The 24,549-nt window shown below is 52.4% G+C and overlaps 1 protein-coding gene across 1 annotated transcript in view; it reads left to right on the top strand.

Moving 5' to 3' along the window:
* Positions 1–24,549, top strand: part of Foxk1 (forkhead box K1) — a 65,400-nt gene that overhangs the window by 18,157 nt on the left and 22,694 nt on the right. Inside the window, exon 2 of the mRNA XM_051161110.1 lies at positions 23,443–23,628. Coding sequence (XP_051017067.1) covers positions 23,443–23,628 — 186 coding nt within the window. The remainder of the gene's footprint in view (positions 1–23,442; positions 23,629–24,549) is intronic.

Genomic DNA, 24,549 nt, shown 5'->3' with positions numbered 1-24,549 from the left:
TCTGTGTGACCCGCCTGTGGGCCTGGAGACCAGACGGTGACCTTGAAGAGGTGTTTCCTTGCACTTTTACATGGGTTCCAGGGACCCAATTCAAGTTGCATAGCAAGTACCCTTACCTGCCGGGTGGCCATCTGGGTAGCCCAGGCTTGCATCCTTGTTTCCTCTGTAATTGCGACCATCTGTCTTCTTCCAAGTCTGACTCTTTGAGGCCTTTGCCTCATGCCAGGGCTCTGCCTCCATCTCCTGAGTGTGGTGGCTCCCAGCTACCTCTTCGTAGGAACCGAGCAGACTCAAACGGCTCTGTGCTCCTCCACCCTCCCCTGCCAAGGATGCACAGTGCACGGGCAGCCGAGTCCACCTGGCATGTGCTCCTGGGACAGGAAACACGGGCACTGTGTGCTCTTAATGGGGATTTCAGGGTAGGCAGGGTTGGCATCTTTGAGGAAGTGGTACTTCAACTTGAGATTTTAGTCACCATCCCGAGCCCTTGATAAGGGCATCAGAATAGAGTGCCAAGGTCAGGGCCACGACTCAGTTGGCAGTGTGCTTGCCTATCATGCACAAAGCCATCCCCAGTCCCTGCATAAACTGGGTGTGGGGGTACTCACCTCTAATCTCAGCATTCTGCTTGTGGAGGCAGGAAGAGCAAAACTTCAGGGACATCCTGAACCCCCTGACACTCTGTGTCTCATAAAATAGACAAAGCCGTACCATAAGTGGAGTGTACTTGTATAAAAATAGGAATAAACAGGCACAGTACAGGTCTGTGATGTGGGCAGGGAGATCACGAGTTTCCGGCTGGCTGGGCCACATGGGGAGACCCTTCCTTAACAACCCAATTAATTGATAGGAGTTCCATGGGATTTAATGACCTAGAGTTTAACCAAGGAGGGAAAAGTGGCTGGGGGCCAGGCACAGAGCAGTTAGCACGTGTGGAAAACAACGCCCAGCCTCCATGAGCTCATAGAACGCAAACACACTGCAGGAAGGCCTGGTGCGCATGCATTTAGAAAACTCAGTGCAGGCGTCATAAAGTAGCAGGGTCCTGTTACTTGGCCCCTGGTGTACCGCCTCCCTGGCAGGTCGGCCCCTGGTGTACCGCCTCCCTGGCCACATTCTGGAGTTCACCCTTGCTGCAGCTTAGTGCCTCTATTCCAGAGCCATGGGAGACGCTGGCCTTGTGTCTTCATCTGCTCCCAATTCCCCTCCTTCCGGCACATGTGTGGGGACCATAGGATGTACAGAGAAGATTCTGAGACTGTTCACAGGGAGGGTGGCATATGGTCCTGTGACCAGAGTTCTAAGAGCACAGCTATCTCGACCCTGCCGGCCCTACCTGTGCGCTCGCTCGGCTCCCTAACAAAGCCAAAGAGTGTGCCTTGCAGCTGGGTGCAGTGATACAGGCTGGAGGATGTCACCTCCGTCTCAAAAGAGAGACTGAAGACCAAGACTCTACTTGAGAGCTGTCCCCTACCCTACAGAGAGAGTGAGGAGCCATTCATTGCACTGTAAAACTCAGGGAGCCAGGGTCCCTGTGGTGCTCAGGCAAGCAGGAGTGTGTGTAAGGGCCAGCACCGCCACACAGGCCGGGGATGCCCACCCTGAGTGTACAGGAAGCTACACAGTGCCAGAAGGTGAAGATGCGGTATATTCTTGGCTTATCAGGCATGTACACTTCAGCCAAATTCTCCTGTCTCAGCCTCCCATCTCACAGTAGAGGTACTAGTGTGTGTGTGTGTGTGTGTGTGTGTGTGTGTGTGTGTGTGTGTGTGTGTTGCTCGTGACTGAACCTAGCACTAAGCACGCGCTTTATCACAGAGCTACATCCCTCCGCATTGCTTTTATTCAACAAGGTCTCTCCTTGTGCGGCCCAAGGCTGGCCTTGAACATCTCATGATCCTCCTGCCTCAGCCACCACCCCTGTCCCCCTGTCCTCCTGCTGCTCCTTTGAAGAAAGACCTGAACCCCGGCCCATTATGCTCATCCTCTGTGCTTCAAGGCTCCTGGGGAGCAGTCGTTGAGGTGGAACCTCAGCTGCTTCAGAAGCTCGCAACCTCTGTGGCCATGGCTGTTTGACATTTCAAGCACAAACCTATATAGGCTTTCTGCCTGTGTCCATGGAGATGCCACATGGAGACTCGGGGCCTCCAATAAGAGTGGGACAAGATAGAGGACCTGAAAAATGTCGGGGGGAAAAATGATCTTCTAGGCTATAATATCCAGGTACCCATTCTGTACAGGACCACCCAGTGAGGTGGGAACAGACACTAACCTACAGGAGGGTCCGCAAGAAATATTTGAGCATTTACGGGAATTAGTGGTGGGTACTAGTAGACAGTCTCTGGCTAGGGTTTTTCACACCAGTATTATGGGTGGAATTCAGAGCCTCTTAATGGGGGTGGGGGGAGTCTAGGCAGGGGCTCTACCACCGAGCCACACCCCAGCCCCTCACTGGGGGATTCTAGGCAGGTGCTCTACCACTGAGCCACACCCCAGCCCCTCACTGGGGGATTCTAGGCAGGTGCTCTACCACTGAGCCACACCCCAGCCCCTCACTGGGGGATTCTAGGCAGGGACTCTACCACTGAGCCACACCCCAGGCCCTCACTGGGGGTTTCTAGGCAGGGGCTCTACCACTGAACCACACCCCAGTGCCTCAATGGGGGATTCTAGGCAAGTGCTCTACCACTGAGCCACACCCCAGCCCCTCACTGGGAGATTCTAGGCTGGGGTACCCATGTTTCCAGCCCTTAGTTTTACTGGTTTGAGATGGGATTTTATTAAGTTGTCTAGGCTGGCCTTGAACTCTTGGTCTTCCTCATTCCTCAGCCCCCCTAAGTAGCTAGTTTTACAGACCTGCAGGCGTCTGGAGCTGTTTTTATTACAGAGCAAACCATGCTGACTAATGGGCCATCAGGGATAAATCACAGGGCCAAGGATGCGATTGACATAACGGTTAAATGGAGAATCGCGCCAGCTCCTCCCCAACCGATTACTCAGCGTTATTAATCTGCTTTATGGCTCAGTTTCCCTAAATGGGTAATTGTTCCTTCATAGTATTAAAACCTATTTAGAAACCTAGGTACCTGCAGGAGAGGGAAAAGGCTTGACAGCTGTTGCTGAAAAGAATTCCTTTCCCTGGCTGCAGGTCTCCTTTAGCCCAGGTTAGCCTCACACTGCAGTCCTTGTCCCTCAGCCTTCCACACCCTGGGATTCCCAGCATAGGGCACCATGCCAGCTGTGGGTTTGTTTAGTCCATGTGCCTCTCCTTGCTGTGTTGTCTCTCCTGGTTCTTCTTTCCTTTCACAATACAAATTTTCTATTCATTTTGTTTTTCTACAATTTATGTATGTATTGCCTGGGGGAGGGGGGTGGGCATCATGGTTAGGGTATGGAGATCAGAGGACAGTTTGGGGAGGCTTGTGGCTTCCTGGACTCTTAACACCAAGTCACCTTACCTGATGGCTGATCCATCTCGCCCATCCTGGATCTTTCTAGGCCATGTGGGTCTGGGTAGCATCCTGTCTTGCTAAGGTTGCAGAACTGTCCCTTGGTACTGGTTCTCAGGCTCAGGCCTCTTTGAAATTTGGGTACAGGTAAGGGCTAGCTGAAGGTGAAGCAGCCCAGGGCCCCTGTGGGACCAGCTGTCATTCCCAGGAGCTCCACAGGTGATGCTGTGGGAGAGCCTGAGGTTTAAGCCAAATAAGGGCTCTTTCAAATTCCTTGAGCTGATAAGAGATTCCTTTGTCTTGTTTGGGTCTTGATCTGGGCTGGTGTAGAGGTCTCTAAGCTGGAGTCCCTGCTGCTTTGTAAACATCTCTGGCTGCCAGCTGCTGCCTCCTCCCTCTGGAGAACAGGAAGCTTGCCCTGCTTTTGATCAGACCTTATCAGTGGCTGCTGATGTGTCCCACCAGCCTAAGGGCAGGATAGACCTGGAAGAAAGGTCTCTCCCTCAGGGGAGCGGCTGGCTTAAACCAATCCAGACTCTAGAACTAGGTTATGCACTGGGCCTAGCCTTGTGGGTAGGTATGCAATCCCCACACTGGGGAGGCAGAAGAGTAATACAGATTTGAGGCTAGCCTGGGCTACATAATAACTTTGAGGCCAGCCTGTAACTATATAGTAAGACTGTCTCATAACACACACACACACACACACAAAGAGAAAGCAACAAATGTTTAGAAGGCCCTGTTTCCTAGTGGGAGGGGCCAGAAGGTTACAGTTCTGAGATGTGTCAAGGGCTGAGATTGGCTGCTGACTGTGGTCACAGCTCTGTCACCCTTCTTGCTTGATCCCTCTGAGAATGTGGTAGCTGCTGCCTCTCCGCACGCCTGGGGTCTACAGGCTTGTCTGTCCCTAAAGACCCCGTATCTGACTTCAACTTCTCTTTCAGTGGGTCCTTGAGTTAGGGATGGAGTATCTAATATAAAGAAATCCATTTGTTTATTGTGTGTATGTATGTGCACACACATGGGTGCGTGATATCACAGCACATGTGTGGCAGTGAGAGAACAGCTTGTGGGAGTCAGTGTTCTCCCTCCACCATATGGGGCCCGGGGAAACCCTCTACCCTCCAAACCATCTCTCTCCATCTCCTTGGACTTCAAAGACGTCAGCGCTGCCAGCGCCCTGCTAGGTGGCTTCATGCTCAGGCAGATGTGCCTGCCTTGCTCCTAGAAGGAGGAAATTGAGGTGGTAGAGCTGCTAAGCTTGCAGTTGGGGGAGGTGCAGGTTCCAGGTCACTGTGCACAGGGCGAGGCCACATTTAACAGACACTGGGCCCTGGAGGAGCCCCAACCCCACACATGAGCCCATGGCAGGCCCACGGCCTACGTTTCTTTTCTTTATGCCAGTGGTACTTGTAGGACTGTCCCTGATACTCTTTCTGGGTACATGCTCCTAGTTTGTTCATTCGTTCATTCATCTATCCATCCATCCATCCATTCATCATTGTGTGTTGGGGGGTGAGGGTGGGTGGGCGTGCGTGTACCACGGCACCATGCAGAAATCAAGAAAACGTCAGGATTCAGTTTTCTCCTTCCACCATGTGTACTAGGGGATCGAGCTTAGGCCGTCAGGCTTGGTGGCAAACATCTTTCTCTCCCTGAACTATCTCTTTTGGAATCTAACCTCAAACTCACTGTGTAGCCAAGGATAACCTTGAACTGATCCTCTTACCTCTGCCTCCCAAATGCTGGGATTATAGACCTGAGCCACCAGGCTCCATTTGTACAGTGCAGGGTGGGGTGAGGGGGGCGGTGGGATGGGACCCAGGGCTTGATGCACACCGGGCCAGTACTGCCCCAGCTGATCTACATCCATACTCTGGGCCTTGAACTTGGGATTCTCCTGCCTCCGGCTCTTGAGTAGTTGAGTAGAGAAAATTAGCCAGCCTCTACCACCATGTAAGACTGCTGCCAGAGTCCCTGGGTAGCCTGCAGTCTTGAGAACCTTCTAGTCTGTGGTTTAAATGTGCCCTCAGTTCCTTTTCTCGCCTCAGGGCCTGCTACCCTTTCACTTTGCTGACCTGTTGAGGTGGGGACTTCGCTCTGTTTATGTGTCCAAGCACCTTCAGGTCCATTGACGATTAAACCCTGTACAAACAACCGGGGCAGGATTCCCGACAGGCGCATGGGCGAGGCCGCTGCGGGGCTAGGAGTGCGGCAGGTGCGGCAGGCAGCTCCTTTCCATCTGTTTGGTTTATTTCAGGTGGATGAAAAGTGCTATTTAGAGACAGGCAGGCACGTGCCTTTCATCCCAGCACTGGGAAGGCTGAGGCAGGATGGTCACAGGCACAGCAGTAGCCTGTCTACAGAGTGAGACCCGAGTTCAGAAAACAAAACCCAGCATTGTGGGATGGACTTGAGCACGCCCAGAGCCCTGGCCCCATCCCCAGCACTGCATTATCAGATGCCTGTGTGGTAAACCCTTTACCTGCTACGCCAGTGTCCCAGCCACCCTCCCCATCCCTGAGGACAGAGGGAAGTGACCCTGACACAGCTCATTCTGTCACTTTAAACTAATGAAAACAAAGGGGCATTTTGTTTTATTTTATATTTCATTTTACTTCCGTGTGTGTGTGTGTGTGTGTGTGTGTGTGTGTACGTACATGTGAGTGGACATGTCTGTGCATTCACAGAGGCCAAGAAAGACCTTGGATACCTGATCTGTCAATTGTCTGTGGTCATATTTTCTTTGAGAGAGGGTCTCTTACCAGGCCAATGGCCAGGAAGTCCAGTCATCCTCCTGCCTACACCTCCCATAGTGCAGGGGTTCCAACCACGTGTGCATGCCATGCCTTACATTTTATGTGGGTGCTTGAGTCCCATCTCGGGTCTTCCTGTTTGCCTAGCATAGTGTGAGTCCTGCCACTGATCCCTGAGGGTTTTTCTTTTTTCTTTTTTTTAAATACATGTACTTACTTTGATATGTGTTTATGGTTTGTTTGTTGTTTTGGGGGTTGGTTGGTTGATTTTTCTGAGATGGCATTTCTTTATGTAGCCCTGGCTATCCCAGATCGTATTGGTATTAAAGGTGTGCACTATCACTGCCCAGGCTGTTGTGTGCTTTGGGGGGGGGGCAGTGGGGGATTGCATACCATGGCGTGGATGGGCTTACAACTTTCTCCTTCCACCACGTGGGACCCAGGAATCAAACTCAGGTCATCAGGCTTGGCAGCAAGTGCCTTTACCCACTGAGCCATCCTGCTGTCTCTTTCTGTAGCCCAGGCTGGCCTGGAACTCACTAGGTAGCCCAGACTGGACTCGTAATCACTGCAGCCCTCCTGTCTCAGCCTCCCAGTGCTGGGGTTACAAGCATCTGTCACCATGCCCACTGAGAAATGTTGCTCATGTGTGGCTATTTCTGTTCTGTTGTGCCCTGGCCCCTTGGCACTGTATGGAAAAAACTAAGGCAGGAAAGAACTAGAACATAGAGCCAGGCACAGCGACACACATGTCCACCCAGGGTTTGACTAAAGAGATTGAGTTTGAAGCCAGCCTGGGCTAGTCAGTCTTCCTAGCCCCCAGCCCCCACTACCCACTACTCACACATAGATTTTGGTGACACCACCAGAATCAGTCAGTCACCTAGAGTGTCAAGCTGGGCGTGGTGGCGTATGCCTGTGATCCTAGCACTCGGAGGCAGAGGCAGGCAGATCTCTGTGAGTTTGAGGCCAGCCTGGTCTACAAAGTGAGTCCGGGACAGCCAGGGCTACACAGAGAAACCGTGTCTCGAAAACCAAAAGAGACAGACAGACAGACAGACAGACGGTGTCGTGGCAGCTGTCCTTCCTTTTGAAGCTTGCCATCTCCGTTTCTCTTCTTTTTTCTTTTCTGTGAATGGTTGGCCTGCCTGCACGTCTGTCTGTCTGTGTATGACATGTATGCCTGGTGATCATGGAGGCCGGCAGAGGGCGTCAGCTCCCGCATGGCTGTAACTGCAGGTGGCCCCTCTCCAAATCGCTGAGCCCTCTTAAACTATTGAGATATCTCTTCAGCCCTCAGCAAGACCCAGGGACCCTCCTGTGTCTGCCTCTCTGTTGTGATTATAGGCAGGAGCCAGCCTCACCCATTTTTTTTTTTTTACAAGAGCTCTGAGGGTCTTGGGTACTCCTGCTCACATGACTGATGGGGCCACCTCCTAGCAGTGTGCTTTTGTTTAGAGAGGTTTTAATTTATTACTGTTGTTGATGATGATGATGTTGTTGTTTGTGTGTGGCAGGGACGGAGGGATCGGAGCACAGTTCTCTCCCTCCTCTCCTGCTGAGTTCCAGGGTGGAACCCTGGCCATCAGCCTTGTATAGCAAGAGTTTCTATCCCCCCAGCCATCTTGAGGGCTCCGTTTTGTGGTGAGTGGAGACCACACCCTAGAGGCCAGGTTGACCGGCATTCTCCAGCCTCTGCCTTCTAGATGTTGAGATTTCAGGCCCTTGAGCTCCGCGCCGGGCCAGCTGTGGTGTCGCCCGGCCGGCTGTGCAGTTTTCACTAGCAGACCCTACACGCAGCAGCCGGAACACTTTCCGACTACACCACTCATTCCCACAGTTCTCATGTCCTATGCACAGCACAGGCTTTTTTCTCACTTCATCCCACTTGCCTTCCTCGGAGAATCTGATTTCTGCTGCCTTTCTTCTCTGTGGAGAGTCGGTCATGGCCTCTCACCACAGGAGGTGTGAGTGGGTGTGGAGGTAGATGGCCTTGGGGTAGGTGGGGCCACACTGGGCGCCAACCCTGTGCCTGGAAGTGACCTGGAGTGTGTGATGGCTAACCTTGGGTGTCACTTTAGTGGGATTTAGAAGCCCTGGAGGGCTAGGGCTGGGCTCAGTCGGTAGCTGGCTTGCCTGGAATTCAGAGTCCCTTACCACATACACCCAGTGCAGTGTCTGTCATCCTGTCGTCACCCTGACACTTGGAAGGTGGAGGCAGGAGGATCAGGAGTCCAATATCATCCTTGGCCAGCCTCGGCTACACGAGACCCTGTCTGGACAAACAACACAAACAGCAGGACCACCATGGAAACAGCAGGCTTGTCCACGAGGGAGTTCCCACAGTTGTTAGCTCAGAGCCACCACAATTGAGGGCCCTCACTCCATAGTCTCCAGGCTGGATGAGACCAGATGGAGAGGCTGAGGTCAGCCTGAGGGCACCTACGAAGCCGCAGGTCCTGGGGAGACCTTGGAGTTGGCTCTGACTGCCCTGCCTGGGTTTTTTTGGGGCCTTATCCACTCATGATCTGTAGGTCAGTCTTTTCTGTTGGTGCGGTCAGCTTTGGAAATTTTTTAGCCACCATTTCTCTGGCTAATTCACTCCTCACTTTCTGACTGTGGATGGCAAGTCCTTGGGGATAGCCTCTTAGCACTTACTTGTTAAAGGAACTTTTATCCACCTGTTTCAGTTGTTGTCTGGGAGGCTTCCTGTCTTTGTCTGCTAACCTAGGCCTAGTCCTGGAAGCTCCTGGCCTCCGGACAATCTAACCTAGGCCTAGAATGTTTTCAGCCTCTGAGACTTAACTGCTGAATAAGCTCACCCTTTCTTGTTCTTACTGAGCTCTGGGTTGGCTGGTTCAACTCAGCTGTTCTGGCTCAAACTCTTCTCCCAGCTGACTGATTCAGTCTGGCTTCTCTCTTGGCCCCTGAATTTCTCTGCCTGGCCTGAAACTAGCTCAGCGGTCTGCTCTAATTTTCTGGCTCCTCATTCTGTGGTCTACTTGGTCTTCACCTGAGTTCTCTCTCTGCAACTTGTCTATTACTGTCCTGGTGAAACTGCCCCCCACCCCGGCCCCTTAAGTAGCTTTCCTGTCCTCTCTTTCTCGTGAGAGTTGAACATATCCCATTCTGTCAAGTCTTTATCTGACTTGTCACCTTTTCTGCCACTCAACTAGACATCACTTTCAAACATGGGTGCTTCCTTCTACAAACTAACTTTACCTTCATTGTTTGGGATTAAAGGCATGTACCGCAACACCTGAACCTAAGCTTTTCTTTACCTGATACTTGCTCTATACCAGGCTGGCCTTGAACTCAGATCTGCTTGCCTCTGTCTCCTGGATTAAAAGTGTGTTTGTACTGCAGCTGGATCACACAGACCTAGAAGGTTTTGGATGTGATCTCTTGCCAGATGAGCCATGTTCTGAATTAAAATCACTCCACACTTACTTTCCGTTTCTTTGCTCTGTTGTCAGGGCTGGGTGATTTTATCGTGCCAGCTCCAGACTCATTACTGGCCCCTCCTCTTCTTCCTCCCCCTCGTCCTCCTCCTTCCCCCACCCCCCCTTCTCCCTCTTCCTCCATTTAACATGTATTTATTTCATGGGTGTACACATGCCACAGCACACATGTTTAGTCAGAGGAAAAGTTGAAGGCATCAGCTCTCTCCTTCCACTGTGTGATTTAGGCCTTGAGCTCAGGGCATCATGCCTGGCTGGAAGTGCCCTTAAGTGCTCAGCCACCTCGCTCACCAGCCCTTTGGTTGTGGCTTTTGTTGATTCGGGAACCCAAGGCCACTCCCAGCTCTCTTCTGGGCTGCTCATCCTACTTGAGGTCATGGTTCAAGTTACTATACCTTTTTGATTGTAAGATTTCCCTTCAGGTCTTTCTTCTTTTTCTTCCTCCTCTTCCTCCTCCTCCTCCTCTTCTTCACTGAGTTTTAAACAATTTTTTTTTCTTAATTCTGTGTGCATGAGTGTTGTGCTTGCATGTGTATAACTGTGCCTGGTGTCATCTCTCAGAGATTTGCAGAGTTCACAGTGTCTACTTGAGGGTCTGTGCGCTGCCCCGCGAGCAGTGCGCCCGGGGCAGCATGTACTGGCAAACTCTCTTGTTCGTTGAGCTCTCCCCTCCTCCTCAGAAGGATGAAGAATTGTTAACTGATGCCCAAGACTTTGGATGTTATTGAATGTTATACTCCAGTGGCCGTGGCCATCCTCGGTCACCTGCTTCATCCTGCTTTGTGCTCACGTAGGACTTCGCTGCTCCAAGGCTAGTCTCGGTTCCACATACTGTGCTCCTGATTTAAGGGAACAGCGTCACCTGTGATGCCTCCTGGGCTTCCACAGGGTCATCCTCCCCCAAAGCCAAAGACTCCATAAAAGTTAGACGCTAAGTTTTCTAAAGCTTTCTACCTGGGCACACCTTCCCAACCTGTTGAAATTTTGGAAGGGAGCTGTTTGTTTACAGTCCTAAGAATGTGTCCTATGGCCTCTTAAATGCCAGGAAAGCTGTTTGACTGCTAAGCCACACCCTTGTCCCTCACTGGGGGATTCTAGGCAGGTGCTCTACCACTGAGCCACACCCCAGCCCCTCACTGGGGGATTCTAGGCAGCCACTTTACCACTGAGCCACATCCCAGCCCCTCACTGGGGGATTCTAGGCAGGGGCTCTACCACTGAGCCACACCCCAGCCCCTCACTGGGGGATTCTAGGCAGGGGCTCTGCCACTGAGCCACACCCCAGCCCCTCACTGGGGGATTCTAGGCAGGTGCTCTACCACTGAGCCATGTTCCCAGCCCCTCACTGGGGGATTCTAGGCAGGGGCTCTACCACTGAGCCACACCCCAGCCCCTCACTGGGGGATTCTAGGCAGGGGCTCTACCACTGAGCCACATCCCAGCCCCTCACTGGGGGATTCTAGGCAGGGGCTCTACCACTGAGCCACATCCCAGCCCCTCACTGGGGGATTCTAGGCAGGGGCTCTACCACTGAGCCACACCCCAGCCCCTCACTGGGGGATTCTAGGCAGGTGCTCTACCACTGAGCCACATCCCAGCCCCTCACTGGGGGATTCTAGGCAGGGGCTCTACCACTGAGCCACACCCCAGCCCCTCACTGGGGGATTCTAGGCAGGGGCTCTACCACTGAGCCACACCCCAGCCCCTCACTGGGGGATTCTAGGCAGGGGCTCTACCACAGAGCCACACCCCATCCCCTCACTGGGGGATTCTAGGCAGGTGCTCTACCACTGAGACACACCCCATCCCCTCACTGGGGGAGTCTAGCAAGCATTCTCCTGCTGTGAGTTATACCCCTAGGGCTCTTTTCACCTTTCATTGTGAGTCAGGGTGTCACTAAGACTGCTGAGGTTGGCCTTAAACTTGCACTGTAGCCCAGGCAGGCCTTCAATTTTCTATCCTCCTGTATCAACTCCCTGAGCCACAGGCATGCTGGGCATTTGCCCCCAGGCCCAGCTTGGGCTTCTCTGTGTTGGGATTGGAGAGGTGGACAGCCTCACGCATCTGCAGCAATGGTTTTACTGCTGGCTGTTATTTCTCCCCTCCGCACGCTGCTGCTTTTGGACACTGCTGTGAAGTGAATCTGGGTCTACTGTGTGTGATTTGTTGTAGCATGCATGGGTCATCTTGAATGTCATTGCTGCCATAGCAAGTCCCGATGCTGGACAGCTTTACCAGATTCTGCCAAATTCCCCACTTGGCCTGTGAGGAGGAGGCACAGGGCTCCCAGCATTTCCTGGTCTGTTTACTGATGCACACCATGGCTGGATTAAATGGCTTTAGTCACCTTAGTCTCAAACTTTCAGGTGTCTTCAACCCTTAAGTGACACAATGAAGTTTCTTTAAACATTCATTCACTCTGGAGGGTGGGAGTGAAATTAGAGCAACCATTGTGAAAATCACTTTAGAGATGTCTTTAAAAATTAGTGCTCACCTGGGCGTGGTGGTGCCCGCCTTTAATCTCCCAGCACTTGGGAGGCAGAGGTAGGTGGATCAATGTGAGTTCGAGGACAGCCTGGTCTATAAAGCGAGTCCAGGACAGCCAAGGCTACATACACAGAGAGACCCTGTCTCAGGGGAAAAAAATTAGTGCTCAGCTGTTTCACTACTGGGAGTATACCCAGAGAACTTCATACTCCGCTGTAGAGATACTTGCAACCCCATATTTCTCGCTGCTCTGTTCACTATAGTAAAGAGCTGGAATCAACATGGTGTGCATCCACAGATGAACGGATAAGAAATGTGGTAGACACACACGCACTGGAATCCTATTCCACTCCAAAGAGTAATGAAGCCAAAAGCATTTGCAGGGAACCGGCTGGACATCGAATCTGTACCCTTAAGCAAGGTCAGGGAATTTCAGGAGCATCTGCATGCTCTAGCTCATCAACACATTCATATATGTAGACTAATGTGGGTGCTGTACACCATGAGGAAAGAGAAAAGAGAGGCTGCTCTGTATCCGGGGATGGGGAAGGTTGGATGGCAAAGGGCGCGGGAGATGCAGGCGACTGTCTCTCTAGTTCTGATCCTGGCATGGCTGTCCGCCTTAGGTGTTGGGAAAGCGCATAGACCAGTTAATCCCGAAAGCATAGAGTTTAACGTGAAGCACGCCACGGCTTTTGCCCTGAACCCCTTTCTAACTCTCTGGAAGCTGGTTGAGTTGGGTAGAGTTTGTGTCTGGTTAATTTTGGTGTGAGATATTTTTATTTATTTGTAAGGTTTTCTAATAAAGTTTATAAAATCACAAAACATGAACTCTTAGAAGTTTAATCTTAATATCTGCCAGTGTTGTGGGGTGCCGTGGCCATGAGGTCAGAGGACAACTTTGTGGAGTTGGTTCTCCCCGTCCACCCTCAGGTGGTTCTGAGGTGCAGGCAGCAGGCTTGCAGAGGAAGTGCGTTTCCCTGCTGAGACATCGCGCTGGCCCTCTTAGACACTACGCACGTGAGGAATCCCAGCCTTGCTCCCATAAGAACTGGATGACAGTGGAAGAGACTGATGAGTCTGTGTGCTTAAACCTGGGCCGGGGATGGTAGTGATGGAGGCAGAAACGGGTCCTTGTGCTAACAGAGGACCAAGGCCAGAGGGCAAGATGGAGGCAAAAGGATATGCCCAAGTGTGTCCAGGGAAGGTGATGCCACTCTCAAGGAGGAGGGACAGGTGCCAGGAGAGATGGACCAGGGGATCTGCTGTTGACCTGGTCAAGTGTGTGGCTCCAGCATTTGTGGGGACACACAGCAGACACCTGGAGAGGGCAGGGGTGCAGTGCTCCTGCGGGATAGTAGCGTGCTATCACACAGGACTTGCGAGTTCATGTTTTCTTTTTTCAGATAGGGTCTCATGTAGGCCAAGCAGGCCTTGAACTTGCTATGTTTCCAAAGGATGACTTTTAATCTTCTGGTCCTCCACCTCTCAAATGCTGTGGTTCCGGGCGTATGGACAGCTTTTCCCTAGCTTTGATATGATTCAGTTTCCCTCCGACGAAAGCTGGAATGTGGTGGTTGCTTGCTGCTTTCCCTCTACCTTAGAGGAGTGCTTGTTAAATGTGAAATATGCACACCACGCCACATACCTGCTATAAGGCTTATTGTGAAGCATGGGGAGAGAAGGAAGGGGGCACCAGGGGGACAGAGAGGGAAAGAGGAAGAGTAAAAGAGAGGGAGACACACAGGAGGTGGGTTTGCCGTTTTTTTTATGTCCTCAGCAGATAGCCAATCTAGTGGCAGGCAGATAATGACATCATAGGTTGCTAGGCAGACTGGGGGCACTCTGCTAAGAGCACCCAGAATCCCCATGCAGTCCTCTCTTTTCAATGAAGCAGGAAGTAAAAAAAAGATCCTGAGCCTGGGGAGGTGGCTCGGTGGGAAAGAGTGCTTGTTATGCAAGCAGGAGGACCCGTGTTTGAATCCCCTGTACCCACCCAGCGTAACAGCTGGGCCTGGCTGCACATGCCTGCACCCCAGCCACAGGGGGAGTGCAAACAGCCTTGTTGGCTGCTAGCAGAGCCCCAGGTTCAGTGAGACACCCTGTCTCCAGGGCAAGAGGTAGTGAATGATGGAACAGGGCACCCTTATACCCTTCCCGCCTCCTGCCCACACATGGACACATGCATGTGTGCACACACCACATCCGTCCATGTGCGCATACACACGTGGCTCTTGGAAGCTTCGGCTCCTGCAGGAACAGTAAGTACTGCCTCTGCTGGTGTGCAGTGAGGGGATGACATTCGTCTCCACAGAATGAAACTCATTTCCTTATTGTCAGTGGACCTCTGCCAACAAGGCAACACTGCCTCCCAGGAATCCGTTTGCTTTCTCTTTGCCAACTGCACCCACCTTTGCCAGATAGGACTGGGTGGGGCTGTAGGGAGGGACTGAGCTGCCTGCTGAAGCCAGCCCTGTCCCCACTCACCTGGGTTCCAGCTCCCAGGCTGGGCTGGACCAAGTCTGGGCTCTGGGCAGTTTGTTGGGCCTGGCTGGCCTTTCCCTATTAGGAAGGCAGGCCTCGCTGGCCCAGGGCTGCAGAGAGGAAGTTCCCTGGGAGCATTGAGCTAAGCTCTGCCTTGTTTGGGTCAGTGGAACTGCTGTTTTTGAAATAGCAAAGCCTTCTTGCTCTTTAGATGCGACTTAGGGAGATAGTAGGAGTCTCTGGCAAAAAAAAAAAAAAGCCTTGTCTGGCCTGTGATGCTGAGGTAGGGCCAAAGGCATCACATGGTTCTCCCAGAACATCGGAACATTACAGTTCCAGGAAATGCTGTTCTCATTCCAGACTGACAGGCTCTGGCATTGGCTGCCCTCTGGGCAGTTGTGAGTGGAGGATGCCTGCCTGGCCCTTTCTGGGGCTCTTCCTGGTTCTGCCTTCAGCTCCCAAAGGGGTTTCCTGAGCCAAGTTGGACAGATCAGTCCTGGGCCTGTGGAAGTTGCCAGAATGGAGGGATTGAGTGGAGTGCTTGTTTCTGTCCCAGCTCCTCCATCCAAGGTTGCATTGATGCTTTGTCCTGGTCCCCTCTTTGGCGGCCTGGCTATACAAGAGTGTGGTGGCTTTCTCTGCAATATTCTGAAAAACACATGTCGACCTAGAAATATAGCATGGGATTCCGAGAGCTTGTGTGTGCTCACAGCAGATACTACAGTCAAATAACAGCAGGCGCTAGTTTTGTTTTTATAGTACTGAAGTTTGAACTTGAGGTGCCAAACAAGCTGTCTTAGTGAACACCTCCCTCCCCTCCCCCGCCCTTATCCTCTGTTTTGAGATGGGATCTCACTAGTTGCACAACCTGCCCGTAAACTGGCCCATAAGCCCAGGCAGCCCCTAAACTGGCCGTTCTCCCCTTCCAGTATCCCAAGGACTTGGAAGGACAGGCCTGCACCATGAGGCCCAACTAAATACTAGTTTAGAACTATTATTATTTTTGCATGAAATTCAAGATTTGGACAAACGATCCTTGGTTTTGCTAATTGTTCTAAAATGCAGTGTGAGCAGCTTCATTCATAAGGAGGGCTGAGTGCTGAGGCGAAGTCCAGGCTCCACCGGAGCAGCTCAGCATCCTCACGAGGAAAATGTGCTTCAGCCAGGTGACATTAGCTGGAGAGCTAGCTCTGCAGCCCCGGGGTTCTTTGAGCCCTCCTGAGTCCTGGGTGTGAGTCTCAGATTAGCATGGAAGGAGAGAAGCCGCCCACAGTGTACCTGGGGGACCAGGTTCTTTCTGTCTGCCAAATGTCCAGTGAGTCCATTAAGCATCCCCATACATTCTAGGCTAGCCCGGGTTTGCGTGTGGCGCACATGAAGCCCGGCATGGTGGCACACACCTTTGATCTCATTGGTAGGGAGGCAGAGGCAGGTGGGTCTCTGGGAATTTGAGGCCAGCCTGGTCTACAGAGTGAGCTCCTGGCCAGCCAAGGAAATGCTAGAGAGGTGTTGTCTCTAATCACATGTATGTGCATGTGAATGTCGGGCCTGTGTGCATGTATGTGCATGTGCGTGTTGGGCCTGTATAAATGAATGTATGTATGTATGTATGCATGTATGTGCATACATGTGCATGTGTCAGGTGTATATGCATGTATGTGCATATGAGTGTTGGGCCTATGTGTATGTCGAATGTGAGTGCTGGGCTTGTATGCATACATTACATTTTGTGCCTGGTGTCCTTAGTGCTTGCAGTAGGGTGTCCGATCCCCTCTGCCTTAGGGTTACAGAGTTTGTCAACCACCATGTCATGTTAGTGATCAACCTGGGTCCTCTGCAAAACAAGTGTTCTCAATTCAGCCCCAGTTTCTCTGTTTTTTAAAGTTCCAGAGGGCATCAGGTGCAGACAACCCCCTTTTCCATGTTGTAATGGACCCCACCCCACCCCGCTGGTTTTCCGCAGTGCTGGGTATAGCACTCTGCCAGCTGAGCAACATCCTAAGCCCTTGCTTCCAATCTTCCTGACTGTTTTAAGCTATGGTCTCAAGCCTAAGCCAGCCTCAAACTCACGGCAATCCTCCTGCTTTCTGAGTGATGGATTGCAGCATGCATAGACCACCATGCCAGCCTTTCACCTTCAGTGTGCCACCCCCGCTGGCAGTTCATAAATGTTCCTGAAAGCATGCTCTCTGGAGGAGAGTCCCTTGCGGGGCTGTGGGTGAGGGATGGGGTGGGGGCTGCTAAAAATGCAGATCCCCAGGGCCACCCTGGGGATCAAGAGTGAAGCTGCTGGTGTGATAACAGATCCGCAGGGACCGCAGCACATGAGACCTCAGGCCAGAGCTGAGCCTAGCCACAGTGACCTGCCAGGGTGTGACTCCTGAATGCTGGGCGGATGCACACTCTCCCTCCCTCCCCTCCTCTCCCGCTCTTCCCCCTCCACCCCCCCCCCCCCCCCGTTCATGTTTCTTGGGTGTGTATGCCACAGCACACATGTGGAGGTCAGAGGCCAGCTCTCTCCTTCCACCTTCTGTGGTGGGCTTTAGGAACAAGGGGCTTTAGGAACCAAACTCTGTTTGCTCAGCAAGCATGTTTACTCGCTGCCACTGCCGTTGGCCAGCCCCATGTGGTTTTCTGGGGAGGGGAGCATATAGGTCCTGTTACTGTCTGACACTTGGAAGAGCCAGCTGCCGACCAGTGGGGACAGTGGCTGGGAGCAGTGACCCGTCCCCCCAGAGCCTGGACCCAAAAGGGCTCTTGCTCCTCCTGATCTGAGACTATTTCGTCATCACTCTTGGTGCCTAGGTCCCTCTGGTTTTAGTCTTTCCTGCACCCTTTCGTGTTGTGACTCAGCCCTGTGACCCCGTGGTACCATGGCTCATCTTTCCAGTGTTCTGGCAAAATGGATTGCCTTTTGTGTGCACGTGTGCTATCTGCACAAGCATAAAGGGTGCATGTGCACATTTGTGTGCACATGTGTAGAGACTACAGGTTGACATCAGGTACCCTCCTTTGTACTCTCCACCCTATATTTTGAGGCAGGGTCATTGTCACATTGTAAGAATAACTGAAATGAGGCTTAGGCTCCCACATGGGGGAAGGGATGGCTACCAAAAGGTCCAGTGACCGGGGAGGGTCCTCGGTTTCCCCAAAGTTTTCAACCAGGAATGTGTGTGCGTGTGGCCTGAATGAACTCGGTAAGTAGCTGAGAATGACCTTGACCTTTTTCTGAGCCTCCTGCCTTCGCCTCTCAGTCCTGGCGTGCCCAGCATGCACCAAACACCCGGGTTATGCTCCTGCTCTTTGCCACACAAGGTTTGCCTGACCACAGATCCCGGCTCTCAGCTGCAGCCCATCGGTCACTGGGTGCTGTCTTTTGATTCCATCAGCCCGTGGCAAACAGGCCTGCCCTTCCTTGGCGGGTCAGAAGCTGGAGAGCACCTCTGCTAGGCTTGCTGAGCAGTTCATTCCATGGGGTGAGACCCTTCATGTTTACAAGTGCTACTCATCGTGGCTAACGCAGCGGCTGGAAGGTGCCAGCATCCTTTAAATGGCATGGTGACCCCACTCTAGAGAACCCTCCCACAGGGGCTTCTCTGAACATACAGAGTTCGCTAAGCCAGTTTGTACTGTATTGTTTTTTTTTTTTTTCTTTTTTTAGTATTTGTTTGTTTAGCGTGTGTGTGTGTTTATACTTCTGTGTGTCTGTGTGTGTGTGCAAATCTGTGTGTGTCTGTGTGTCTGTGTCACAGAAGAGATGAAGAGATCAGGCTTCCTGGACCCAACAGTCATCAGGCTTGGCAGCAAGTGCCTCTACCTGATGAGGTATCTTGGCATCTACTTTGTTGGTCTCATACTGCTGAGCTTATCTTGAACTTTTGATCCTCCTGCCTCCACCTCCCAAGTGCTGGGATCGAACTTGTGTGGCCACCACTCCAGGTACAGTTTATTTGAAGGACAATCTGAAGTTCTGAGAATCCCCCAGCAAGGCGGATCTTGGTTTAGTTCCCGAGGCCTCCTCTGTCAATCACTGATCCATTCTTACCTGGACAGCTCTATGCTGTGAGGCCTTCTCAGGTCGATGCTTTAGAAATTCATGTGTCAATTACAACATTTTTCCTTATTTAAAAAAAAAAAAAAAAAACCTTAAGGCCAGGCCACATTTATTTGTTTGTTTGTTTGTTTGTTTTTATGTATACAGTGCTCTGCTTGGACATAACACCTGCATACCAGAAGAGGGCACCAGATCTCATTACAGATGGTTGTGAGCTACCATGTGGTTGCTAGGAATTGAACTCAGGACCTTTGGAAGAGCAGTCAGTGTTCTTAACCTCTGAGCCATCTCTCCATCCCAGTGATGCACACCTTTAATCCCAGCACTTGAGGAGCAGAGGCAGCCAGAATTCTGAGTACCAGGACAGTTAGGACCACACAGAGAAACTCTCTTTTAAAAACAAAGAAAGAAAGAAGAAAAACAAAATTTAGAGGCAGGAGAGATGGATGGCTCAGTGGGTAGCAACACCGACTGCTCCTCCAGAGAACCTGGGTTCAACTCCCCGCATCCACATGGCAGCTCACGGGCAGCTTCCACTTCCAGGGGACCCAATGTCCTCTTCTAGCCTCTGGAGGTACCAGACCCACTAGTGACACTCAGACATGTGTTCAAGCAAAACACCCATCCATACACATACAATTTTAGAAAGCAATACAGTAAAAAGGGGAAATTTAAATTGTGTTTTGTCTTTTGAGACAGTCTCTACAGTCCAGGTCAGCCCTGAACACGCTCTGTAGCCCTGCTCCTCCTGCCTCAGCCTTCTGAGTTCCCCTCCTGGAGGACTGACAGGAATGTGGAGAGTGGGGTGCTCAGGCCACTGCCACCATGGGTGGGGAGTGGACATACCTGTCCTCCAGGTCTGAGATGTTCCGCACACATGGGAGGTCACGGGCGGCCTCACTGTCTGCAGCCTCTCAGGCCAGGAGTCTGTCTTCACCTGTGCAATTATTTCATGTATCCCACACCCACCCCAGCTCACTGCCCCCACCTCGAAAGTGAACGCTTGGTCCTGAGGGGATGGAGAGTAGGCATGGCGAGCGGCTATGTAGGGGAGAGGTGTCCTGCGGCTGAAAGGACGTGAAGTGTCGTTCTTACTGACAGCTTGGCAGCTCCCTTGTTGGGGGCAGGTTACCGGATTCCTCCTTCAAAGATGGAGGTGAAAGGACGTAGTAGGCAGGCTTCAGGCTAAGGACTGACTGGAGTTCAAGATCTGCCTGGACTGCAGAGATCTTAGTGCCTCAGGCCACTGAGGCTGTTGCTGTTCTGTTTTAGTTTTTCTCTGTGAATGAGTACAGCGCAGGCAGGTGTGTGGGGATCAGAGGACAGCCTCAGGTGTCAGTCCCTTCCTTCCACTGTGTTTGGTCACCCCTTCGTGCCTGCCGGCCAGTGGGCCCCCCTCCCTTTCTTTCCCCACGGGAGCACTGGAATCACAGACACGCTGCTGTGTCCAGCTTTTATGTGGGTTCTAGAGATTTGAACTCCGGTTCTTGCATTTTGCCATGCCGGCGCTTTTCCCTCTGAGCCAGCTCCCCAGCTCCAACCAAGGCTGTCATGGTCAAGGCAACTGCTTACTGACTCTGGACAGTGTTCTCACCTCCTGACAAAATCATCCTGTCAGTCCAGCCACTGTCATCCAGTCATGGTGGGCCTCAGTGTTCAGCTTCCAGCCTGCAGGCAAAAACTTTGCTATAGTTTACTGGCCACATTACTAGTCATTTAAGTCTCCCCATTGAGTGGCTAGTGCTAGAATAGAGTTCCTGTTTACTCCCAAGAAGCCACACGCCTCAGCGACCAGGGCCAATCCCCAGCTCTTTTCTGTCCCCTTACATTGTGTGTGTGTGTGTGTGTGTGTGTGTGTGTGTGTGTGTGTGTAGGATGGGTGTGACAGAAAACACCTGTAATCCCAGCACTCCGAAGCCTAAAGCAGGAGGACAAGGAGTTGGAAGTCAACCTGGGCTATGAATAAACACCAGAGACTTAGAAGGTAGCCGCCAAGGCCCCTGAACGTAAGAGAGGCGTGATGGAAGATACTGTGGGTGCCCTGGGGAGATGGCTCTGCCAAGCCAAGGAGCGGCTTGGCACTTTTCTCACCCGCTCCTGCTGACAGGGCGGCTGCCTAGGGTTGAATTTTGAAGAGTGAGTCAGGAGCTATCCCGGCAGGTAACCTGAAGATGACTATCACCAAGCGTTGCCGATGCAGTAGGGTGTGGTGCCGCAGAGGACCTCAGCCCAGGATGGCCAAGATCCTGAAGAAAAGAGCCGCCTCACCCCTCCTTCCCTCTCTCCCTCCCTCCCTCCCACGGTGCTGGGGATCCAATCAGATGTTTCTAATGAGCACACGTGATCCCCAGCAGCATGGAGGGAGGAGGGAATTCATCTTGGGTTTTGATTTGCTTGGCGGTAGTAAAGGTAGAAGCCGGGGCCTGCTTGTACATGCTGTGCCTGTGAGGTCCCATTCTGGCCGCTCAGCGGAGGACCCTGGGCAGGGCTTCTAGCACTCAGCTCTACCTCTACCTCTTGGAATTGTGGTTGTTGGGACCAGAGAGGTGACTCAGAGGCTAAAGCGCATGTGCTGGTCTTCAAGAAGCCGGCAGCTCAATTCCCAGAGCCCCCATCAGGCAGCCCACAACCTCCCATGACTCTCCAGATTTAGGCTGGAGTTCTTCAGCCCGAGGTCAGCCAAGCCCGGGTCCACGGGCTTATTCTTCTTTTGCGCGTGGGGGTGGGGGGTTTGGTTTTTCGAGACAGGGTCTTTCTGTGTAGCCTTGGCTGTCCTGGACTTGCTTTGTAGACCAGGCTGGCCTCGAACTCACAATGATCCGCCTGCCTCTGCCTCCCGAGGGTGGAATTAAAGGCGTGTGCCACCATGCCCGGCTTCACAGGCTTATTCTTTTCGCACCCACACCATGCTCTGGAAGATCCCTGTCAGCTGTGATCACAGGCATAGGCCGTGGCCACACACTCTGTCTGGTCGCCATGATGATTCTAAAGTGACAGGCTCTCCCACCAGTGAGAAGTAGCATGTTGTCTTCCCTGTTCCCTGTGGGCTGAGAGGGAGGAAGAGACACGTGGCAAAGAACTGGAGGAGATTTGTTACCGTGACAACCATCCTGTATAGCATGGGTTGACCAGGTGCGTCACATGCATGCACATATGCACTCATGCACCACGTGCTCCCTGTTCATCTAGTATAGGCCGTCTCATGTCACTCTCAGCCAGCACAGCTTACTGGGTGGCAGGCCCCACCAGTTTGGACACACCCAGCCACCATCAGACACGTGCTAGATGGCTGGCCAAAGCTTACAGGCATGCAGAGCTGACTCAGGGCACAGATGAGAAGGCATCTTAGCAAAATGCCGGATGGACTCTCCAAGTACAAATACTGACGGAGGGGCTGGGGTAGACAGCTGGGTGGGTAAGTGCTGGGTGCCTAAGCACAAGGATCTGACTTGGAGCCTCAGAACAAAACAAAAAACAACCCAAACAAAAAGAAACCAAGGCAATCCCACTGCTGGAGAGCTCACTGGCAGCCAGGGGAGCTTATAAAGCAAGCCTAGATCCCCTGAAATAAGGTGGGGCGTGTGCGGGGGATGGCACCCAAGGTTGACATTTGCCTGCCCCATGCACGTGTACACAACTACCCCCAGGTATGGAGAAGTGTTACTGGGCTGTGAGACTCTGAATAAAGTAGCCGTGATAGTGGATATGTTCTGGAGATAGATTTTGGTGTGTATCCCAGACTGTCCTGAACTCATTCTGTGGTTTATGTCAGCCTCAGATTCTTTCATCTTTTTTTCAAGTTGTGTATATTTGCTTCCTATGTGTGAGAGCACAGAGACACGCAGGTCCTGAGCTTCCCGGCCAGCCAGTCTGGCTGAAGTGTCAAGCTCCGGACTCAGCAAGAATTCCTCTAAGATTCAGGTGCAAAGTGACACTCAACGTGACACACACACAGAGTTAGATAAGGTATATTTTCCAAGTAGTGCCCATTTCTTAGAGAAATGCATGTGGATCAGACTAGTTTGTTTGTCTATCTGTAACTCACTATATATGCCTGACTCTAGGCTTGCAAGCCTCAAGTTTAGGGAAAAGCCAGTCAGAGAAAACACACAGACACACAGACACACACACACACACACACACACACCTTGTGTGGTGGTCTTTGTTTATACCTTGAAGGAATCTGACTTTAAATCTCAGCATAAGGTGCACGTGGTAGCACATGCCTGTCAGCTCAGGAGGAGGAAGGGCCAGTCTGAACTGCGTGCTGAGCTGAGGCCCTGCCTTCTCCTGATGAGTGAACAGACGAATGCGCGAGAGTGGATGGGAGAGTGAAGTGGGTGGAGTCTGTGCGCGGCGCTGCAGGGTCCTTCAGCTGTTTTTTGCTGGATAAGTAAATGAGTACATGAGTGAATGAGATCTATGCGCAAATGGTCGGGGTCCATTTAGCTGTTTGCCCCTGTGGGTCAGGAACGACAGTCATTGTCACCGCTGCAGCCCTGGTGCATGGAGGCCCCGTGGGTGCATCCTCGCGGCACCTGTCTGAAGATATTTATATCTCCCGTTCACAGGCCGAGCACAGCTGGGGCCAGAGTAACCCCATGTTTGTGTTCCCAGGGGTCCCATCGTGACCCAGACACGAGCCCCCCGCAAGCCTGCGCCACATGCTGCTCCTGCCGTGTGGGTGGTAGGACTAAAGCTCCTGTTCCCAGTGACCTTGTGCCTGACCAGCCACTGTTCTCCCTTCACAGATGCACCTTCCGGTTCCCGAGCACGGCCATCAAGATCCAGTTCACGTCCCTGTACCATAAGGAGGAAGCCCCAGCATCCCCCCTGCGGCCGCTCTACCCACAGATCTCCCCACTGAAGATCCACATTCCGGAGCCGGACCTCCGGAGCCTCGTCAGCCCCATCCCTTCCCCGACCGGCACCATCAGGTGAGCGTCCTCCCCAGCCCAGGCTCCTCTGAGTGCACCAGGGGCCTTGAGACAGAGCTAGACCCTGGGAGATGCTCCTGCATGGGGGAGACCACCCTCCAGTCACCACCTCTCCAGGTTGCAGATTTATGACTCAGGGCCTCCTAAAGCAAATAGGGAAATGGGTGTGTGGCCCAGTCCCGTTACCCCAGCACTCCAAAGGCTGAGGCAGGAGGGTCTTCGGTGCTCCACCACCCAGGGCCACATGGGCATCTAAGGACATCCCTGCCTCTTAGTGAGAGAGACTTTGTCTCAAGAGCAAACAGGCTGGGATGTAGCTCCGTCTGTAGAGTGCCAGCGTGGGTCCTGGCTTCTGTTCACAGTATGTCATAAATGGGGCATAGCAGTGATCCTGGAGGTGGGTGAGGGAGGGGGAAAAGAGAAGGTCATGAGTTCAAAGTCAGCCTAGGCTATATGAAACCCTGTCTCAAAATAGAGAGGGGAGGGGGATTCGGGTTCTGACAGGTGGTTTTCGGGGAAACCGACTTACTTCCCTTTCGCCGCCTGTCATGTTTCTGATGTTTGTGAAGTGCCCGGCCACCCATCAGGTGCTGGGGTCATGGTGACCCTGAGCCCTGTGGCTTCCACTCCTGCTTGTGGCACATGGCACAGGCCAGCCCTGTAGAGATAGCAGACTGTGGCCCATACTGTTGTGATAGTGGCATAGTCGTGCCATGCTCCTTAGGGGCAGGACTCTCCAGTGGACCCAGAGTTGTGCTGTCCCCCAGCCCTGGCCTGGGTCACTCCTGTGGGCACCCTCACTCGGTCCCCAAAGTTATACCTCCTGCTTCTCCAGGGTGACGCTTGATGCTAGCTTTTATTTAAATTTTTTTTTTCCAGTGCCAGGAGTCAAACCCAGACTTCTACACAAACTAGGTGTGC

Source organism: Acomys russatus, chromosome 19 (genome assembly GCF_903995435.1).
Source record: "Acomys russatus chromosome 19, mAcoRus1.1, whole genome shotgun sequence".
NCBI lineage: Eukaryota > Metazoa > Chordata > Mammalia > Rodentia > Muridae > Acomys > Acomys russatus.
Note: the sequence above shows the minus strand (reverse complement) of the source record. Positions and strands in the feature narration are given on the sequence as shown.